The sequence below is a fragment of the Arachis hypogaea genome, chromosome 15 (genome assembly GCF_003086295.3).
Source record: "Arachis hypogaea cultivar Tifrunner chromosome 15, arahy.Tifrunner.gnm2.J5K5, whole genome shotgun sequence".
NCBI classification, from domain to species: domain Eukaryota; kingdom Viridiplantae; phylum Streptophyta; class Magnoliopsida; order Fabales; family Fabaceae; genus Arachis; species Arachis hypogaea.
Window position 1 is genome coordinate 32,764,041 of NC_092050.1, and position 22,717 is coordinate 32,786,757.

The following is a 22,717-nucleotide window of genomic DNA, read 5'->3' on the forward strand; positions in this document are numbered from 1 at the left end:
TCCCAATCTCTCTCCCTTCTCTCTCTCCCCTCTTTTCCACTCTCTCTCCCTTTCTTCTCTCCCTCTCTCCCTCCTCTTTCTCTCCCCCTTCCTCTCTCTCTCTCTCTCCCCCTTTCCCACCCTCTCTCCCTTCTCCTCTCTCTCTCTCTCTCTCTCCCTCTCTCTCTCTTTTCTCTTTCTCTCCCGTTCCCCTCTCTCCCCCTTCCCCCCTCTCTCTATCTCTCTTTCTCTCTCTCTATCTCTCTCTCTCTCCCTTCTCCTCTCTCTCTCTTCTCTCTCCCTCCTCTTTCTCTCCCTCTTCCTCTCTCTCTCTCCCTTCTCCTCTCTCTCTCTCTCTCCCACTCTCTCCCCCTTTTCCCTCTCTCTCTCTCTCTCCTCTCTCCCCTACCCCCTCTCTCCCTCTCTCTCTCTCTCTCTTTCCTCTTTCTCTCCCCTTCCCCTTTCTCTCCCCCTTCCACTCTCTATCTCCCTCTCTCTTCTTCTTCTCTCTCTCTTTCTCTCTCTCTCTCTCTCTCCCCCCTTTCCCCCTTTCTCTCCCATTTCCTCTCTCTCTCTCTCTCCCCTTTCTCTCTTTCTCTCCCTTCAACTTTCTCTCTCCTCCCTCCCTCTTTCTCTCTCTCTCTTTCCCTTCTACTTTCTCTCTCCCCTCTCTCTAAATCAAAAGTTGAAAGAATCATAAAATATTCACATACTAATAAACTAAAGCATGGTCTTACTTTTTGTTCAATGACAACATTCAAAATATGATATAATATGACACTAACCTAAATGAAGTTAAAATAAACTAATTCAAATCTAACACAATTTTGGCCTATTACAATATTCTAATCATCTTCAAGAGAAACAAGCGTGCCAACATTTGTTGAAGAATTTCTCCCTACATAAAAAATATCTCATTAATTATAGAAAACTAACAATTAGTAACAAACAAGCAATAAGAAAAAAAATATATTACCTTGTTCAACTTTTTCGATCTCTTCAAAATTTTCAATTAGTCCAAAAGGGTCATCTATTACCCAATCTTGAGTGCATACAAGAGCTTCCACCATATATGGTGTCAAGGAGCTCCGATAAGGGTCAATAATCCTTCCTCCTGTACTAAACGCACTCTCAGAAGCAATTGTAGAAACCGGTATGGCTAAAACTTCTCGAGCCATACGTGCAAGAATAGAAAATCGGGTTGAATTTCCTTTCCACTAACCCAAAATATCCAACTCTGCCGACTTGTTTCTAGGCTCACAATCTTCTTTCAGATATCTGTCAAGTTCAGATTTAGCATCTGAATCACGTCCAGTTGACTGCAAATAAATATTCAGGATATCATCTTCATCCTCTTCATTGATCATTGCATCTTGATTGCTTTGAGATTCATCTTCTTTGCCTTGGTAGTGATTATAAAGGGAATTCAAGCAAGTAGACAATTTTGACTTGAGTTCTCCTCCCTTTTCAACACCAAATGACTCATCCAAAATCCAATTTACAAAATCTAACTTGTGACATGGATCAAGCACAATTGCAATCAACAACAACATGTTAATGACATTTGGAGTTTCCCAATACTTATCATATTTTCTTTGCATCTTGGACGCCATTAACCTTATGCTCAAATCAGTATTTTCACAATGCAACTTGATTTTTCTTCCGATGCTAAAGACTTCTTTCATGTATTTATTACTAGTAACATACAAACTCCCAGAAATGCGCAATGTAGCATCATAGAATATTTTCAAGAATGGTAAAATTGACTCCGCATAAGTCCAATCATCATCTGTAGGCACACCATAAGATTTGCTCAGCTCATTAATATATTTATCATCTTGCAACTCAAGCAAATCAAACGTTGCTCAAAGCTTCAATGCTGCCTCCAACATTAAATATGTTGAATTCCACCGAGTTTCGACATCCAAAGAAAGAAACCCTTTATAATTGATACTCTCCCGCTCAATGCACGCTTTGAAGCTTTCACATCTCATAGGAGATGACTTGACATATTTTACTGCATTGCAAAATCTTGTAATTGAATCATCAATCTCTTTCAAGCCATCTTTCACTATCAAATTTAGGATATGAGTACAATAACGCATATGAAGATAGTCCCCCTTTAAAACAAGACTATTCCATGCATTTAATCTCTTTTTCAAGTATAAAATTGCACCATCATTAGAAGTTGCGTTATCAACTGTAAAACTTGATGCAATTTCCAAGCATCCAAACAACCTTCAATAGCTCTACCAAGTACCTCTCCTGAATGACCCTCAACCCGACAGAAATTCAATATTCTCTTTTGCAACTTCCAATCATTGTCAATAAAGTGTGTCGTTAGAGATATATAAGTCAAATTTTGACTCGATGTCGTCCAAGTGTCAGTTGTAAGGCACACTTTTTGACAATTATGAGAGAGATAACTTTGTAACTTCATTTTCTCTGTTTCATAAAAAGAAAGTATATCACGGGCCAATGTAGTACGCGAAGGGATTTTAAACTTAGGTTGCAAGCTATGCAAGAGCCTTCGAAACACATTTCTTTCTACAAATCGGAAAGCTAGCTCTTCAGTCACAAACATCTCAGTGAGGATACTTCGAGATACTGCTTGGTCAAACTTTGTAACACTTGGTGAGGATATAAGACCACTTGTTCCCCCTTCTATCCTTTGTCTCTTGCTCTGTTCGTTGTTCAAGTCAAAACATCGCTTCCAATGTTGCCGCATAGCACTTGTTCCCCCCGCATATTTTATTTGACCGTTGCAGTTTTTACATCTCGCATACTTCTCTATCCCTTCGATTGGAATGAAATGTTCCCATATCTCTGATCGATTTTTATGCCCAGAAGATCCACTAGGTTGAGGAGGTAATGAGGGATGAGCAAGAGGAACAACATGATTTGAATGCTCCTCTCTCTCAGACATCTTTGGCAGCCTAATGTATTGAATAATAAATTTGTTGTATGTATTCCTATCCGTTGAACATAATTAAGATTCTCAATTTAATAATAAAATTCATTTTCATTTTGTAGTTACTACATACCCTATATATATTTGTTTTACAATAACTACATCTAGCATATAGTTTTACCATGGTACCTTAGGCAAAAATACAGAGACAGAAAATTCTTTTCTTTACTTCTTGAAAATTGCTACAAAAGAGAAGCGAAACAAACTATGGCTGGTCCTTTATTTTTCAACAAAGTATATAGGATAGTTTCATAACAGAAACAAAAGAACCATGTATCTAACTAAAGCTGTAAGTGTCTGAAATGCTAAAGTTAATGATACCCTGCATCTAAGTATCTAACACGGCAATTATATTTGCCTCAGGAACACACGAAATAATACAGCACTAGAAAGTGTTACACTAATCATAACTCATAAGCAACTCATCACACACATTAGGAGAAATACTTGAATATGATAAGCATATGTCACCTCCAAAAACATAACATGCAAAATACACATTATAGATACATTTTATTTAAGGTCAAAATGTAACAAGGCAATGCTTCCATAAAAGAAATGAAAAGGAAAAAAGCCTCAAGAGTTGCTAGCCTGAAAACAACATGATAATGCAAATTAAAGCAATACTGTCAAAAGATAGGCAAACATACCTAACAATGAGCAAAATGCAACATATTCAATTCGTTGAAGATGAACTAGAATTTCGTTTGTAATATCATGATGTATGATTGGAAAAAATGGTGGCCAATTCTTCTCCTCAATTACAATTCCAGCTGCAAAACAAAATGTAATGGAAGATTATTCCCCAAGCAAGAAACATGAGTTTAAGCTTCATAGAATTCTGAAGTGGCAACATTGCAACAATCAGATACAAGGACAAGGAAACTTATCTCCCCCCCCCCCAAAAAAAAACTACAACGTTTACAATTAGATAACATATATATATACATGCATAGAACTAGAAGACGTCATCTACCAATCACAAAAGATAAAACTACCAGAAGAGACAAAGATTAAATGTTGCATTTATGCTAAGAAATGACATGAAAGTTATGAAATGTAATTTACCGTAGTAGAATATCAAACTAGAATGTGTCATGTTAATCATTCCAATAATAAACGTTTCAGACTCTTTTTAAATGGTTGCTAGTGTTAGTACATCTCTATGTAATAAAAATTCTTAGTTTCTACTAAGAAAATACCAAGTTCATTAAACCAAGATGCTAAAATTAAATTGAGAAATCTAACTCACAAGCAATACATTCAGTTCTACAAAATAGTGAAAGCAACAACAAAGGGGCATTAGGGCATAGTCATCAATTGAGCAGGTTTAGGATTAAGTGGTTTGAGCCTTGAATTGGTGGCAGGGGCAACACTTCCAGGATTCTGCAACTTCAAATCACTAGGATGTCTATGTTTATTCTAATAGATCCTTGTACCAAGAATACGAGGTATGCAAGTCTTTTGTGAGTTGGATTTTAGTGAACAAGCTCAGAATCTTACTATAATCTTTTACTAAAAGCCATCCATTTTGCTTCCGTTTCCTCCAACTCCCAAACACAAAATTCTTGAATCAATGGAGATAAATATATATCATAAAATACTAAAATGCCATGAACCTAAACATACCAAAATAAAATAAAAATGCCAGAATCTAAAAAAGACAAAAAAGCTGTAATAATTAAATTAAAATAGAAATGGGTAACGACGGTGATTACCTACTGTGTTAGATGGCAGCAGCAGGGGTTGGTAGCGACAGTGATGATGGCGGTGGTGGGTTGGTAGCGGCGGCAGCAAGGGAGAGACGAGAGAGGAATGGTAGCAACGGCAGCAACCAGCGTCAGAACTTGAAGTTGTAGAAGTTGACGAGTGACGATAGTGAGCGACAGCGGCGACTAGTTCGACGGCGGCGACTAGTTCGACGACGGCGACTCTGATGGTGGCAGCGGTGGGTTGGTTGCGGCGGCAGAAGGGGAGAGACGAGAGAGGATGTTGAAACGGCGATTAGGGTTTTTGAGGTTTTCACATTTTTCAAACCAGTTTTGATTTGGAAGATTGAAGTTACTGATGTGAATAAACCAATTTTGATTTGGTTTAAAACTAAACTGAACCATAAAAACTGGTTTTTAATAAACTAGTTTTTATAAAAAAACTATGGTTTCAGTTCAGTTTTTTATTTAAAAAACTGGTTTATTTAAAATAGTTTCAATTCAGTTTCAGTTCAGTTCAGTCAAACCAGTTTTTTTATACACCCCTAATTATACAAGGCTGAATTTTAAGAGGGTCTTCCTAGGTTTCAAACAAGGTATTTAAATAAGAAAAGTAGTAGGGGACAACTTACAAGTTATAATCAGCCAAATTTTAACTATTATAATTAATAATTATTTATTTAAAATTAAAAAAATTAAATCTGAATAATCAGCATTAATTACCATTTTAAATTATAAAGATTAGTAAATTCCCCTTAATCCCGTATTCTCCTCTTTCTCATCGTGATAATGCTCCGCAATCTCGTCTCACCCCCACTAAAACTACTCTCACTGTCGTCATCCCTCGCGATTTGCACAGCCACCAACCACCGCAGCGTTTCCCTCGCGATTCGCGATGCCGCCGACCATCGCAGAGCCGTTCTTGTCGCGATTCGCTACGCCGCCGACCACCACAGTGCCCTCCTCATCGTGATTTGCAACCCGCCACCACCGTAGTCCGTAGCGCCTCCCTCCCGATTCACAGCGCTGCCAACCGCCGCAGAGCCATTATTGTCGCGATTCGCAGCGCCGCCAACCACCACAGCGCCCTCGTCACGATTTGCAGCTCGCCACCACTGCATCGCCATTCTCGTCGCGATTCGCGGCGTCGCCACCATCGCTGCAACCCTTTCACACGTCTGAGTGGTCGCTGCTGCAGGTCTTCTGAGCCAGTGCCGCCGGCCCTTCCACGTCAATCTCCTCCTGCCGCCAGCCCGTTTTATTTGGTCGCTGCTGTAGGCCTCCCGAGAGATCAACACCGGCGCATTGTTTTCGAATCTGAATCAGGTACAGTCACTCAATGGTTCAATCTCCCTCTCTAAATTTTTTATTTGTCCAAGTGCATGTGTATGGTATTTGAATTTTGGATGATCAAGTATGTCATTCACTGGTTTTGGAATTTTTGTTGGTGTTATGCTATTTCTGTTATAAACTATGATGATGAGGGTGGCAGACGTTGGATCTATATTGGAATTCATGATTTTTTTGTTGTTGTTGGGTCCTTGTGCAATTTGCGCTGTTAGTTGATTTTAGAGATTTTGTGTTCTGTTATTACTAATGAAGATTATTCTTGTTTTGTTAATTTAGTGGTTTTCTGCATTTACTGTGATAATGCTTATAACATCCTGTGTTTTATCAGGATCTCAAAGCTTTAAAGTTGAAAATCAAGAATGATTTTGAGGACATGTAATCACAAGAATGGTTTTTGCATTTTCAGGATCCTGTTTTAAATGTGTTGGTCATTAAAGAAAATAATAATGTTGTTTTTAAAGTAGAATTTGTCTTATGGTTGCAGATCAAACTTGTGAGTTCATATCAAGCAGAGATCCAGATTGCCAAGAGCATGGTGGTGAAGATAAGTGGTTCAGGTTGATGATTATGTTTCTTAGTTCTAGAATATAGTTGGTGCTTGATCACATAAGTTTCTAACTTTCAAATTTAATTTTCTTTTCTGTATTAGCAGATCATATGCTGGGAGGGGCAATTGAATCAGATAGATCAAGGCAGCCTACTCCATCTAAAGACCCTGCGGTGTCCTCTGATGCTGAGCCTGACCAAAATAATAACTAATTGATTTGTTTTTAAAATGTTTCTTAAATTCTTTAGTCAGATTTTCTGCTTTTTGCATAGGTGACTGTGAAGTTGTTAATATTTTGTTGAAATTAGATGCCTAAAGCATGATAACTACAATGTATAGTGGTGTTGCTTACAAGCCTATTATTCAAACATGCTGTTTGCTTGTGTATTATCAACCTCGGAATATGACATAATATTTTTTTCAAATATGAAGTTTATCGTTTAGTTTCATGAACTATGAACTTTGGGTTGTAGTCAATTATCTTCAGATCATATGATAAATAATTATCTATTTCATTTTTTTATAGTCTTGATTAAAAGTTGGTCTTCCTTACCGGGCTTGTATTCAAAGATTAGATTAGGGTGCACCAGAGCGAATCTAAACCTTACTTGATTTTAAGTAGTTATGAAATTAATGACACATCCAAGCAAGTTTTAAACGAAAGACACATCTATTAAAGACACATCTAACAGCAGACACAGCCATTAAAGACACACCCCTATTTAGGAAAATTATTTAGTCAGAAGATACATCCATTAAAGACACTTCTAACAGAACACACATTCATTAAAGACACATCTAAATAAGTTTTAAACATAAGACACATCCAATAGAAGACACATCTATTAAAGACACATCTAAGTATCAACCGGTTAAAATAAAACCAGTGTTTAACAAAAGCAAAAAGATATCATCTGAAGAAGCACTCTTGTATCAAGAAAATTAGACACCTCTGCCATGTTCATTTCTAACAACTTCTCCTTGTATGCTAATTAATCAAACAAAGCATTTTAAGAACCTATAAAAGAATAATTTAACTAAAAATAATGGCTCCACCAAACTAGTACCATTTCTGCCTAAATGAATTCAAAGGACGCAAGAAAATGTTGTGACATTATACTTTTTGTTCTAAAGAACATAAAAGTTGGCTTTCGACAAGTTTTTTGAACATCTCATCATTTGTAAGATCAGGTGAGGCAAGGGTCCTATCAAGTCTTTCTCTATATTACACAATCTTTTGTTTCTTCTCCAGCTATGCATCTCCCAGAAAATTGGAACAAACCTTCTCTTAGGAATTCATATCAAGCACCATGTGATCAACCATTTACAAGTTCCTACTTTGCTCCTAAATCAACAACAGAAGAAATTTACCAAAGTTATAAACAAAGACTAGCCATTCATGACTAATTCAACATTTTATCATAGTTAATTGGTGTTTAGTAATGATGGATTTTTGATAAATCCAATTCTATGGTGTTTTCATTGTAGCATATAACCAATAAAAAGCCAATAAACTCATCATAGCATATAGCAAAAAATAGCAAAGTTACACCAAACATACATATAACCAAGTAACAAACACATAGTGGCAAATGAAAATTAAATGAAATTACATGACATGAAAGTCCAAAATCAAAATTCGGCCTTAAAATCAATATACACCATTATATTCCCATTAAGATAAGCATGAACTAAAGAAGCTCAATGAACTGCAATTTAGAGAAAAGTTACAAAGAAATTATATCAAACTATCCCAGAAGAAACATCCAACAATTGAAATCAATGAAAAATCCATTAATCCAACAAAAATTAGAAGAGCATCATATAAGAACCACGAATACCAAGAATCTGAACCCTGAAACAAAGTAAAAACATCTACTGTTACTTAAAACCCTAACAATATACTAACCAATTGGAAAACATCGGGATGATTGCAGAGAGCGGCGTGCGACGCTCGGCGGCAAGACGCGGCGGGGCAGCATGGACACAGAGGCGGTTGTTGTTACGGCAACGCTTTCAGACAAGAAGGACTCCTGCAGCAACGTCAACCTCCGTGAGAACCAACATCGGCGGCGCTTCGGCGGTGTCAACCTTCGTGAGAAGCAGTAGCGGCAGGGTTTTGTTGTGGTGTTGAAGACGACGATGTCCTTGCGAGTGGGGGGAGCAACTCGGGCTGGGCAGGTGGTAGGCAGAGGCGACGTCGAGGAGACATGTCGACGGGGACAAAGACGGCGAGTGAAGGATGTTGAGCAATGAAGATAGTGCCGTTGATGGAGGTGAGAAGAAGAACATAGATGGTGGTGAAAAGGAGTATGTGAAAAGGTTAAAGCTAAATTTTGAATTAGGATCAAGAAGGAAAGAAGGGAATTATTTTTTTTTTGTGGGGTTTTGGGATCCAGCCCAACAAGAGTTGATAGGAGTTGGCTGGATCCCTGTTGGTTACCTAGCGGAGTTGAATAAATAATGTGTATGAATTCTTCCATTTAAACATTGTTGCAAAGCAACCAAACATAGCAAACGAGATTAATATTTGACTTAATCATGTGACACCCTATTACCCTAAACCTTACCTCATGCCGTATACCAAAGGATAACAAAGTGCCACAACATTTCTAAAGCTCATATAATATTATATATAGAAAGAATTAATAATACTAGAAGCCCAATGAAGAAATAAAGCTCAAAACAAAGATAGAAAAGCGCGAAGCGTTCACGTGATAACTAAAAGCGTAAGGATAAGATACATGAGATAAGGATACAAAATATCACAAGGGATATAGATATATATAAGTATAATAGCTAAAAGAATACTAGCTGCAGCCCGCGGAGTTTAGGCTAACTAATTATATATAGACTTAACGGAGTATTTGATTTAAAATAGCATTTACATCCTGTCTCTCAAGTTTAGCCTCTAAGGCAACAAAGTATAAATTACAAAAGTGAGAGAACTACAACATAATAACCAAAATACAAAAAGATAGCAAAAGATCCTCCGCTCTGTCACCATCCCGCAACTCACCGAGGTGGATTATGACCTGTATTTGAAAAATAACAACAACAACATATGGTATGAGAACCGGAGGTTCTCAGTATGGTAACAGTGCCCAATATATAAGATATAAGATTTCGGGACGCCAAAGGCAATCCTAGAACTTCATCTCGATACAGTTATTCAAGCTTAATGAAATATAGAATATAAATCGTAATTACGGTATTCTAACTTAAGAGATTTCTAATTAATACTAATCACCGCTGTCCCACAACCTTCAACAACTACCTTCCGTGCGATCCAATCGCCACTGCTTACCGATCCTCCTCAACGCCAGTAAAACATATAATATAAACAAATAAAGCACAAATAGTATACATATATAGCAGGTAAATCAACTAGCATTTAGGCATGTTATTCAAATAGGCATAACTCAAGTAATCAAAGCAAGCAAGCATGTAAAAGATGCATATGATGAATGTCTATCCTATTTGGCTCGTAATATAACTTGTCGGTTCAAACTGCCAACCCGACACATCCCCGGGATGTCACCTTTCTGCCACGACCAGGGATATAGTGCCTTGCTCACTCTTTCTTGTGCCCCGTGAGATATAGTGCCTAACACAATCTTTCGGGTCATAGTTCCCGAGTTCACTCTGGCGGCAGAGAAGGTTATGTGAGCGGGAGACTGTCTCAGTCCTCACATCTCAACGTGGGCAGGAGACTGCCTCGGCCCCTATGCCGGCACCACTACCTTGACAAGCGGGAAACTGCCATAGCCGTTGCCCGAGGCGCATAGCAACTTACCAATTAAATGCATGTCATGTGAGCAGGAGACTGCCACAGTCCTCACATCCGAACGTAGGCGGGAGACTGCCTGATGAGAGGAACTTTCGCGTGGTCTAGAAATTTGCGGATAAATCCTCGTTGCAAGTATAGTTTCTAAACCTTCAAAAGTCCTTTCATACAAACGTTTTGGTTGTCACAAGTAACAAACCCCTAAATAAATTGTTAACCGAAGTATTCAAACCTCGGGTCGTCTTCTCAAGGAACTGCAGAGAAGTATGTTCTTATTATTGGTTATGGAGATTGTAAATTTGGGGTTTCAAGAATGAGGAACAAATATGACAAATAATTTAAATGGCAATTAAAATAAATAAATACTGTAAAGCAAACTTTTGGCAAGGTATGAGAAATTATAAGTCCAAATTAGTTACCCTTCTCAATAATAAAGAAGATTGAATCTTAATTCCACTTAGTTAACCTTTGCTAAAGCAAAGGAAAGTCAATGGATTAATTAGTTTGACCTTCGAATCCTATTTATTTCCTAAGAAAAGATTGGGATTATTGAAAGTCAATTCAATTAGCAAAGATAACAGTTATCAATTATGTTGAGCCAAGATAACTCTTGAGTTACTGATTTCTTAACCAAGACCAAAAAGGAAAAAGTAAATTTGCTGGAGTAAAAATGTCTTCAGATTGAAAGCAATGGTGACATAAATAAAAGAAAGCAATAATAAACTGAAATACCTCAAATAACATTAATTCAAATAATCTAGAACATAGAAGAATTCATAAATTAAATGGCAAAAATAAATAATCAACTAAAGTAATGGAATGAATAAAAGTGAAAGGGAAGCTTAAAGTAAAGGAACATTAAACCTGAGATCGAGAGTCACTCATAAAACTAAGAGAAGTCCTAAATCCTAAGAGAGAGAGGAGAGAACCTCTCTCCAAACTAAATCTAAATCATCAAAAGTAACTAAATTGGCCAGCCCTCTTGAATGGATGCCTTCCCTTACTTCATAACCTCTGGTCTATGCCTTCTGGACTTGGATTTGGGCCAAAAAGGGCTTCAAAAATCGCTGGGAGCGTTTTCTGCAATTTCTGGTGCGTAGCCTCTGTCACGCGTCCGCGTGGGTCACGTGGTCGTGTCATTCGGAGCTTTTCTTGTCACGCGGTCGCGTCAGTCATGCGGCCGCGTCATATGTGTTTTGCTTAAGGCGCGCGATCGCGTCAGTCATGCGACCGCGTCGCTGTTGATTCGCGCTTGGCATGCGTCTGCGTCGCCCATGCGATCGTGTGGATGCCAGTTTCTCCAAAAACTCCGTTTTGTGCTTTCCTTCCATTTTTTGTATGTTATCTTTCCATCCTTTGAGTCATTCCTGCCTTAGAAGATCTGGAACTACTCAACACACTAATCACAGTATCGAATGATAATAAGGGTAATTAAAATAATTAATTTTTAAGCATAGGAAACATGTTTTTCACATACATCACATAATAAGAAAGGAGAAGTAAAATCATGCAATTAATATGAATAAGTGGGTGAAGGATTGAATAAATCACTCAAATTAAGCACAAAATATATCATAAAATATGGGTTTATCACTGCCACAGCCCCTATGACGGAGAACAATGCATATCAAAATCACATATTCAATCTCAGAGATCACTGCTCATAGCACAAGTTTGCTTATATTCATCTCATTAACCATAATCATTTATGTTTCTCAATTCATTGTCACTTCAACACTCCGCCCAGATACTCAAGCTATTCTATCCACAGAACTTTCCAAGCCTAGTCGTCGTCTTCTAAACTTATATAGAAATTCATCAATTTAATTTACTAACTCACCTCTAATAGTCTTAGGACCTAATTACTAGATAGAAATCTTAAACGGTAATTTAAAAAGTTTAGAAAGCTAGAGAATCCTTGAAAAGGTGAAGAAAACTATTTTTCAGCAAAACAGGAGTTTCGCGTACACGAACTCCTGCCCCGCGTACACATGCCTTGAAATTTGGGTCGTCTGCGTACGTATGCAGTGCCCGCGTATGCATCCAAGTAATATTGGACCATGCCGCGCACACGTCCATGCGCCACGTATACGGAAGTGCTAGACAGAATCCATTACCCACGTACGCGTGCGTGTGCCGCGTACGCGAGCCTTAGCAAACTTGGAAAAATTTTAAAGCTACAGAATTTCAGATTTTTGCACCGAACTTCAAACGCTCATAACTTCCTCTATAAAACTCCATTTTCCTCAAACTTTATATCATTTTAAAGTTCTTGAAATTATCTTTAATTTAAAATAAAAAAATATTCCATTTCAATGTCTAAGGCTCAAGTTATGATATGCCAAAGTTCATTAAAAATAATGTTTTACGAAACCATGCAACATTCTCTAGTTTCCAAAACTTCCAAAACTTAGTCAATCCAAACCTACCCAATTTCATTGAAATACTACCACACACTACAATTACCATTTCATTGCACTTTAATCATTTCCATACCTATTTTACTTAATCTTTCCACCTTTTTTTTTTTATTACCATAATCCAACAAAACCTACAACTTCCAAATCAAAATATCAATATTAACAAATTTGCACAATTCAACCATTCATAAACTTCATTCATCATATATCATCTTCAATCCTCATAAGTTACATCATTCAACACCAATATCAATACTCTACATCATTCATTAACAATAACATCATGATCTCATCAAAATCATCACATCCATCAAAATTATCATACATCATCAATCCAACAATTATCAACAACCAATTCAATACTATCCTAAGGTCTACTGGCCTAAGTGTCACGAAACATTACATATTACATAGAGAAAATTGAAACCATACCTTGGCCGATTACCAATATGCACCAAAATCACCAATTGATCACAACCAAGCTCAATCAAGCCACCAACTCAACTCCAATTGCTCCCAATATCACAATTATCAAGCTATACACAATTAATTCATAAAAATCAATATCTAGGGTTCCTAAATACAAAATTTCACAAGGGATTCAAATATGCTCACCTTATCCAACGTTGATTAGTACAAAACCCAATAACAATCAAGTGCTAGATTGTACCTAAACACTCAAAATCACAAAAATCACTCATTCACCATAAGCAAAGTTTTGAATTTATTGGGAAGAGAGAACTGGGCTAGAGAAATCTAATTTCTTACCAACTTGTTTAGCTAGAATTGAAGAGCTCGATGAGAGCTTCGCGTGGCTACAAACGACTCGTCAATCGGAGCTCCGTAGATCAAGTTACAAGCAAAACAAGCTAAGATGAAGATGAATGGTGAAATAGGGTTTCCTTATTCTTTTCACAAGTTGAGTGCCCCTCTCTCTCAAATTAGGTTAAAATGAGCTGAATGCTCGATAAAAGTTGTATACAAATATTGGGTTTGAGCTCAACTTGAGTCCAATTCAACCCGTTAGCGTTTTATGTTTGTTTGACCAACTTTGGGCCAAACCTTTAGAATTAGCGTCCAGTTTTCAAATCTAAATTATTTTTATCTTTCTAATTAATAAATTCAATTTCCTAAATTTATCCACTCATATGCGGTACCAGACACATTTAAACCGGTACTGCCTACTAAATTATCGATACGCATTTACGTATTTTCAGTAAAAAAATTTTTTTTTCGTTTAAAAAAATTCACTAAATTCAAATTTTACCTTTATATTTTTTAATTAATATTTCTAATTTTTCGAACTTGTTTCAAATAATTAATTTATTATTATTCTACGTTAATTATTTTTGATTCTTACAAATCACATAAAAAATAAAAAAATATTTGACTTAATCAACTCCTAACTTAGAATTCTTACAAACGTAAAGATTTGATTAGAAGGAAATATAAAAATTCTTTTACAAAGGCAAGAATAACAGCTAAACTCTAATCCGTCCATCCCCACTCAAATTGAAAAGAAACACATTCGTTGAACAATCTGTGAGTAACCTTAGCCAGTTGATAGATAATGCTACTCTTCAATTTCTTCTTTGATTCTATCTACAATATATGGCAGGATTGATTAGTGTATGAAATGATGTTACTTCCATGTGAATGAAGCAGCTGACAATAAAACCAATTATCACTGGTTAGTTGTAAGCGCCGGCGGCAAAGGGGCTACCGACATCATCATCTATATCAAAGGCAGCTTTCCCAGTTAACGTCTTTACGGCAATCTGAGCAACTTCAACAAACCACTCATCCTCTGGCAATATACTGCCATGACCAAAGTTCAATTACTATGAAGCAGTAGATTGTGGGCAATTTGATCATAAATATTCTTATATGATGCATTTCTATATCAATGTGAAGTTATAGAACATAAACATATTTCCGCCATTAATGTTCTTGATGCTAAGTAGATGTACCTGTTGGGATCTAGTCCTGTAGCAGCAACAGCTTCAATAGCCTTACTGATGATGTCTTTGATAGATTGGTGCAGATGACGAGATAAATATCGACCTTGGGATGCAAATATCATCACAAATTGCATATCCAAATAAAGCTGCACATGAAATAATGGGTTCTAAGTGTTAATTTTATTCATTCAAAAGATTAGTCTCAATTAACTTTTCAAATAAGTAGCTGTTTGGTTTGGAATTCTGTTTAAAAATCTACAGTATATTAATGAGTTCAATAGATGATGAAAATATTCTCTGAAATATCATTCGTTCTTTAAATTAGTCTCCGAATTTTTAGTCGCATTAATTCTTTTGTCACTTCTGCTGCGGCATTAAAAGTTGCTGATGTGGTATATTAAGTAATACTATATTGACTATAGTACATATCTCTGGTAGTTTTAATTAACTGCTAACATGATATATTTATGCAATTAGATCAAATCAATCCTAAATTGTGGGGACCTTGAAGTATTGAAATCTCTTAATTTAATATTTATTTAATTTAATTTTATAAATTTATTATATTTAGTAGTCAATTAGGACTATCAAGTGTATAATGTAACGTTACTTAACGTGTCATATTATCAAATTCTGATATAATGAACAACAAAAGTGATAGAAAAATTAATATAAACAACTTAAATTTTTTTAAAAATAAATTTAATTAAACATGTAATTTTTTAGAAATATATTTGACTATTTATTTGACTTAAATATTCGGACATCAAAATACAACAATTTCTCATATAAATATACAAATATATTATTTTATCTCAATAGTCACTCACGCTCACATAAGTATATCGTGTTTTGTACTATATCTATGTTATATCACATTCAAAATACATTATGGCTCGCTTTGAATATATCTAAATGGTTTCACAAAATTACATTGAATACCATCACTATTTGTCATTATTATACTGTTATTTAGTATTTACATTCCATTTAGCAAACACTTACTACTTTCTAAATGAAGCATGTTACAACGACTCATGTCGACTAAGTTGGAAAGTCTCACTGTCTCACCCACTCACATGAGTGTGTGTGGCCCATTCTAAGTATTTATAGAAGGAACTTCTATAGTAACATTAATTTTGGTGATTAAGAATAGTATGAACTTCTATAGTAACATTAATTTTTTATAATCTTTTATGATTATGTTTATCAAAATAATTTTTTAATTATATTTATAATTATTTTTATTTTTAAAACATAATTTTTAATAATTATTTTTATGATTATTTTTACTAAAATGATTTTTTTTTAATTATTTTTTAATTAGTTATTATTATTATTATTTTTAATAGCTTCTAAAAATAACAGTAAAATTATTTTTTAATTATTTTTATTATTATTTTTACCAAAACATTTTTTTATAATTATTTTTTCTTTTTATAATTTTAAAAAACAAACACCAAAATGATATTTTCTCTCTTATAATTTTTTATGATTATTTTTAAACTAACACCAAGAGAAAGAATATCATTTTGGTGTTAGTTTTTCAAAATTATAAAAAAAACAATTATAAAAAGGTAAAAATAATAATAATAATTAAAGAAATAATTTTGGTAAAAGTAATAATAAAAATAATTATAAGAAATTATTCTTTAAAAATAAAAAATAATTAAAAATTATTTTGATGTTAGTTTTAGAAATTATTAAAAATAATAATAAAAAATAATTAAAAAATAAAAATAATTATAAAAAAATCATTTTAGTAAATAATCATAAAAATAATTATAAGAAATTATTTTTAAAAATAAAAATAATAATAAAATAATAATTATAAATATAATTAAAATTATTTTAGTGTTATTTTTTTTAAATTATTTTTATAATTATAAAAATAATTATAAAAAATTATTTTGATAAAAATAATCATAAAAATTATAAGAGAGAGAAAATCATTTTAATGTTAAATTTAATTTTTTTGGCCATATGTCAATATTTTATTTATAGGTCAAACTCATTCCACCTTTAATTACCAAAACTAATATCACCATACAACTCTCCTTTATAGAATATATTATATATTATTTTTATGAGGAGTGCTAAGGGCTAGTAATTTTTGTGATTTGTAGCCATCAAATAGCCATCAATGATGATTTTAATGGTATGAGATTGATGTGAAATTTCATCCAATAACTCACTTTTCTCACATGCTGACCAGAATTTGGAAAAATTACTGGTCCTAGACTTTTCCTATTTTTATAGGCTCCTAATGGCTTCTTCTAATACTTTAGCATCCTTTTTTATAGAGCATCAACAGAGCTTTAGCTCAGATTATGTAAGACGGGAGTCACTCACAACAAGAAAAAGACTCAATGAACTAATGTTCAAAGTGAGTACCTGTTGAAGGCCAAGAGGACCCAAAGGCGTTGGGCCTGTCTCTACTTCTCCCCAGAAGGTTTGGTCATCAGCAAGAAAAAGGATCACAGACTCTGCAAGTCTCATCAACAAAAGGGTTGCATACCTGTCCTTTCCCACAAACATATCTGTTGCAATTGTTGCCACTCTTGTAAGCTTTGCAAAGAGCTCCTGAACCATCATAGTACATGATATACTAAACCCTATTAGAATTAAGAGATACTACAGTACATGTATCTATGCATTATGAATGTTTCAGAGTAGGAGTAAAGGTTCAATATGCTTGTCTTTTGTCCCTGAAATCACATCCGATAGGTCATTTTAGTCAACCATTGATCAACCATCATTGTTTGTCAATGTGGCGTGACATGTAACATTGACCAATGTTGTAGTTCAAAAGCACCTGGTATGCCGACGTTTCACTTGAAGCGAAATTAGTAAAAATGTGACAATTAACTAATAGTTAAAATTTGAAGGATAAAATAGTATTTAAAATGCTAAAGCACATTATAGTACCTGAAAAATTGTAGAAGGAAACCATTCAGGTTGTTGGCCTTGTCCGTCTAAACTCAAATACATCATTGCATTGAGGCGTGTTTCCCCTTCCTCATTAAAGATGAGCTCAAGAGCATGCTGCCTGCAGAAACTGTCTCTGAGGCGATCAACTTCCCGCTGGAGTCTCTTCTTCAATTCGCGCTGTTCAGGAAGCCTTTGTTGCTTGTCTGATCCTTTTCTATGAGACTCATCACCTTTGCTGCTGTGTGAAAGCTTCACAACGGCACGAGGGATTAATTCATCTGCTAGCAATATTGCATTGGCTAGCACTGCTATCTGTTGTGCTTCAGTCTCAGCAATCTTTACAATTTTATGAACTGATGTACCTTCCAGGTTCTCAGTTTCTACCGAACCTGGTAATGCATTTATCAGCAGATTGATGTAGGAGTTGAACACCCGTAGAAGGCCTTCATATGCAAGACCATCTAACTGTAAGATTTCAAGAGGTTCTACATCTTCAAAAAGTTCCTACACAAACAATCAAACCAAAGAGTTATTCATTTTGAGCCAAAGGACATGAAAAATACTCACTTTGAGCTTCTTGTTCCTCACTTTCTGGTTGACAAAAGTTATTTTGTCAAGGCTATTTGGCAATGCTTTTCTTTCTTACAGAAGCTATCAGATGCCAACAGTTGTCAAATCAAGCCTGGATAACATTTATATTAAGATGAAAAATATGAGTACAAGTTCATTTTAGTCTTTTGAGATTGTATGTGTGAGGTCTACCAAAAACTATTGTATGCATGAATTCTTTTGGTTCTTAAAATTTAGCTTATAGTCATTGTGCCATCTCATTTTTCATTTATTTGTCATATTAATTAACACGAGAGCATCCAGCATCACTTCAGATGTAGAATCAATTAAAAAATAAATAAATTAGTCCACCAAAACAATAACTAAGTTGAACATATTTTTTATCAGTTTAGTGTGACATATCAATAAAATAGGATAGTGCAAAAATATAAATGGAATAAAAGAACTTAACTCACGTCTTGAAAGTTGAGAGACTAAAAATTTGAAGGACTAAAATAACTCAGCATACAAGTTAAAAGGCTAAAATGCACCTTGTTAAAAAGAATAATCACCTGAACCAATGAGTTGAATTTGTGAGCACTACTTGAAAGTTTTGGCTGGGATGATGAAACAGAAGAAGCAGGAGCGAGGCCTGAATTCCTGCTGGTTGGTGCATAAACAAGTGACCATTCCTCTCCAAGAGCAATTGCAGCAGTGGTTTGTTCAATTCTTTTCAAATTATTGTTCAATGCTTGCTCAACTAATGGTCTAAAGTGTTTGAGCAAGACAGGGGAAAGGGCCAATCCATTAGCCTCCAACAGTTGACAGTGGCTCATGCAAACATGAACACTTTCAACTGCAACTCTGAGGCTTCCTGTAGCAGCAGCCGAGGCAAGGATGCGCTTCTTTAGGAGAAGAGCACAATTCTCAACCTGCCCTACGGCCCAAGTAACCAGCTCCGAACTATATGCAGGCTCTTGTTTGCCAAACACTGTCAAAGAATCTGTTGCAGCTCGTGAAATGATGGAAAAGACAAGCTGTGAAAGGCTAGTTGTGTATTGACCAGCCGCTTTAACCCTTCCATCATTGGTGGACTCAAAACCATTCATTTTACGCTGCAACTTTTCTTTGTGTGCATTTAGTAGTAATGTGTGAGCACGAGGACCGTCTCCTAGCTTTTTCAAAGCCCAAGCTGTGAAACGAATTTCTGAGTTTCGAGTGGATGACTGGCCCATAGTCTCTGCTAGCTGATCAGCTAATTTTTTCTTCTTATCAGCAAGGGCATCTTCCAATGCCTGGAACAAAACTGGACTCAGAAGTTTCTCTCTAGTAATTTCTTCTGCCATTTTTTTGCCTTCTTCCAACTTAGCCATCGCTTCGTCCACTCTTTTCTCTGCTAATAAAACCTCCAGCGTTTCTAGAAACTCTATCAGCCATTTCTCTGTCTTGGATAGATCCGTTTTTTGACTTAGTATCTCTTCCATGTCCGAGTTTTCTTTTCTAGCAACCAAGGTACTAAGCTGACAACCTTCTGCTATAGCATGAACTGATGCGGCCTGCGTCACCAGAAGATTTCTCATGGAAACTAGCTCCCCCTCAAGATCCGAAATCTCTTTGGATGTACTGCATATAAAGATTTTCACAGATAGTTTTCAACATAGCAATCGTAATCATGCTTGCTCATAGTGCATGCCTTTATGTTGGAATTACAACAATCATCAGTGATAGTCCCTTATTCAAATGTTTAAAAGTGCAATGCCGGCTGAGAGGGATATAGTTTGATACTTGATGATATCCATATGGTTTGATACTAGATTTGATTATATTATGGATTCTTTCTTTAGTTGTCTAATTATCCCCGTATTTTCATTCTCAAGGCAACTCACTGATTGACAGTGTGCACTAAATAGTTTTAATTAAATTAGTCCAAATACTCTAAATAAGTTTTAAGTTAATAATTTCTTAATATCTGTGTGCTTCTTTTTTTTTTTTTTTTTTTTTGTCAAAAGTGACCTATGTAAATGCACAATGGTAGTAACCAAACATGCTTTACAAATTTAATCACATGCCTTCTCCTAACAACTTGGAAACATAGCAGCAGCAACAAAGGTTCCTGAGCTAAGATATGCAATTAGCACTAACAAATTCCCTTAAACCATACTGAGGGTTGTGTGTGTGCGCGCATGCTCACCGAATGAAGGCTGAGTAGTTAGCAAGAACACTTTTCCGCATTTCTTCAGCAGAAGCCTTCTTCAGGTCAACAAGATAAACACACAAATGCCTTATCTCCTGTAAACAGAGAAAAAAAGCTGATTGAATAGGTAGACTAAAGTAATAATATTATTCCATTACCATGTGACTTTATGTGCCAAGAATTAATGGTGTTAGCACTTGGCAAACTGCATAAGAATCACTTAAGTGCATTAAAATTATAATTACAACGACACTTTCAAGGCATGCAAAACTAATATCTAGGAGTTCTACACCAAAATCTATAACAGCATGAATCCTATTAGCATGTTTGGTTTCAGTTGGAAATCTCCAAAGTATTATTGGAAATTGCTCAAAAGCACTTTTGCTGAAAACATGGTTCTGTAATTCCAAATGAAAACTAAAAACGTTGCAAGGCTAGAACCTGCAACAAATGCTATTTGGTTGGAAGCTTTTCCTTCTGGATTTTCTAAATAGTAGAAACAAGAAGCTACTAGATCACTTAGCATCAGTACAGCATTTATTAGCAGCATAAATACATTATTCATGAAGAGGCATAAAGAAAAATGATAAATATCTGTAACTTATTTTATTAAAATAATAACGTGGTCTATGTAATTAATAAAACTAATTCTAATTATAATGAGATAAATATGATAGATGTTACTCAATAAAAGAAATAGAATTAGTGAGAGTTTTAAATAATAAAATAAAGGATATTCCTCCTCCTCTCTTCAGAATAGAAAAGTAGAGGTTACATTTTTCAAAAGAAATACGTGATAAGAGAATAAAAATGTCTCTGCTCAACAACATTTATTCTCTGTGCCATCAATAAAAAAGTGTGAAGGTAAAAGAAAAAGAGGAGAAAAACACCTAAAAACAGAAACTTATTAGGAGATTGCAAAATAGTTCAATCATTTAAACCACAGTGTGTCCATAACTCACAAGTTACAAGTTCCCGGATAAGAACTAGGCTCTAACATCAAAGAATAACCACAAGCCAATAACAACACTGACATGAATCTGGTATATTTTTTAATTATATTCTTATCATATGATAATCATAAATTTTAAGATTTTATATCGGCGTTAGATATAGTTTATGAATTTATTGTAGAAACAAAAACTAACAATATATACCAGTTTTTATGTACACAAGAGTGGTACATGTAACTCGGTCATAAAAAATATAAGTATCCTACTATATTGGCACATACTCACAGACATTTGCAGAGCATCTAGACTACATTTCAGTTCTACACTAACAAAGGCTGTCATTTTATTTGCACGTTTAATTTCGTGCTTACTTTAAACATCTCTTAATTCCTTTGTTTTACACTATAAATTATGCACCATGATTAAAGAAATGATTAGGTGTTCTAGACATGTTTCAAAAAATAAATAGTAAATGAATCCTGTACAATACTCTCTTCTCCAATTCACTATTAAATTTATAATCAGTCACTTTTATGCATCCCAAGTTCTTAACAAGAAAAGATAACAGTTGATCAACAGACCAAACTTTTAACATTCCATCAACTGTTGCACACGCATCACTCATGTACACGAACACGTGCACACATGAATAATATAATTTGCACCTAGATAGAGTGTCTGCAAACACATGTTAACAGAAAGAAAATATGTGCACATGAATCATTATAATAAAATGAACAACCGCGTTTTTTGGTATACAACGTTGGTCTTCTTCAAAATTATCAACACTTTGAAAACTGGTAGTATAAAATAAATATACCTAACTGGATTACTATTGGAATAAATTAATTAAGGTTGGCATGATGATGCATGGTACCTTTTCATTCATGGCGCGGGATTTGGTTTGGATGAAGGCATTGGGATCAAAGGAGGAACTCTTGAAAACCCTGAGCTTATCGCTGAGAGTGAGATTGGGATTGACCTCAAGCTCCGTCGAGTCTCCGATGCTCGACATTGACCCTCTCGGAGTCACAAACGCCATCTGATCCATTGACATTTTCTATGATTCTTCCTACCTCCTTCACAACACTTGCGTTGCGTTGATGCGAATCACACAACACTGAGATAGCTATATAAATTGGAAGATCTGCAGAACATGCAGAGAACAAAATCACGTCGAAGAATAATCAGTTGAAAGTGCTTGTTTGGTGTAGTTGATAGAAAAAAGATTTTTTTTTATTTTATTTTTTAATATATTTAGTAAATTTTTAATAGTAAAAATAAAAATACTAAAAAATTAAAAAATATTTTTTAAAAGTTATCATTTATATTTTTAAAAAAATATTTTTTATATAATAAATAAATA

General features: G+C 35.0%; 2 protein-coding genes across 2 annotated transcripts; both read right to left on the reverse strand.

Annotated features, from left to right (window-relative positions):
* Positions 1-1,196: 1,196 nt before the first annotated feature.
* LOC140179190 (zinc finger BED domain-containing protein RICESLEEPER 1-like) lies at positions 1,197-2,905 on the reverse strand. The gene is made up of 2 exons (XM_072217854.1): positions 2,218-2,905; positions 1,197-1,768 (listed from the first exon to the last, which is right to left on the reverse strand). The coding sequence occupies exons 1-2, from the start codon at positions 2,903-2,905 to the stop codon at positions 1,197-1,199; spliced, it is 1,260 nt and encodes a 419-aa protein (XP_072073955.1).
* An 11,549-nt stretch (positions 2,906-14,454) lies between these two features.
* LOC112746982 (exocyst complex component EXO84A-like) lies at positions 14,455-22,402 on the reverse strand. The gene is made up of 7 exons (XM_025795074.2): positions 22,229-22,402; positions 20,396-20,493; positions 18,777-19,827; positions 17,653-18,159; positions 17,119-17,307; positions 14,734-14,870; positions 14,455-14,581 (listed from the first exon to the last, which is right to left on the reverse strand). The coding sequence occupies exons 1-7, from the start codon at positions 22,400-22,402 to the stop codon at positions 14,455-14,457; spliced, it is 2,283 nt and encodes a 760-aa protein (XP_025650859.2).
* Between the last annotated feature and the right edge of the window lie 315 nt (positions 22,403-22,717).

What these genes read in the sequence shown, in the direction of transcription:
- LOC112746982 (XM_025795074.2), bottom strand. Translation starts at nt 22,402, where the DNA reads ATGGATCAGATGGCGTTTGTGACTCCGAGAGGGTCAATGTCGAGCATC. An exon ending in AACTACTCAGCCTTCATTCG is followed by an intron (nt 19,828 to 20,395) that starts GTGAGCATGCGC and finishes CTTTATATGCAG; the next exon opens with TACATCCAAAGAGATTTCGG. An exon ending in AATTCAACTCATTGGTTCAG is followed by an intron (nt 18,160 to 18,776) that starts GTGATTATTCTT and finishes TTGTTTGTGTAG; the next exon opens with GAACTTTTTGAAGATGTAGA.
- LOC140179190 (XM_072217854.1), bottom strand. Translation starts at nt 2,905, where the DNA reads ATGTCTGAGAGAGAGGAGCATTCAAATCATGTTGTTCCTCTTGCTCAT. An exon ending in ACTTGGTAGAGCTATTGAAG is followed by an intron (nt 1,769 to 2,217) that starts GTTGTTTGGATG and finishes GTGTGCCTACAG; the next exon opens with ATGATGATTGGACTTATGCG.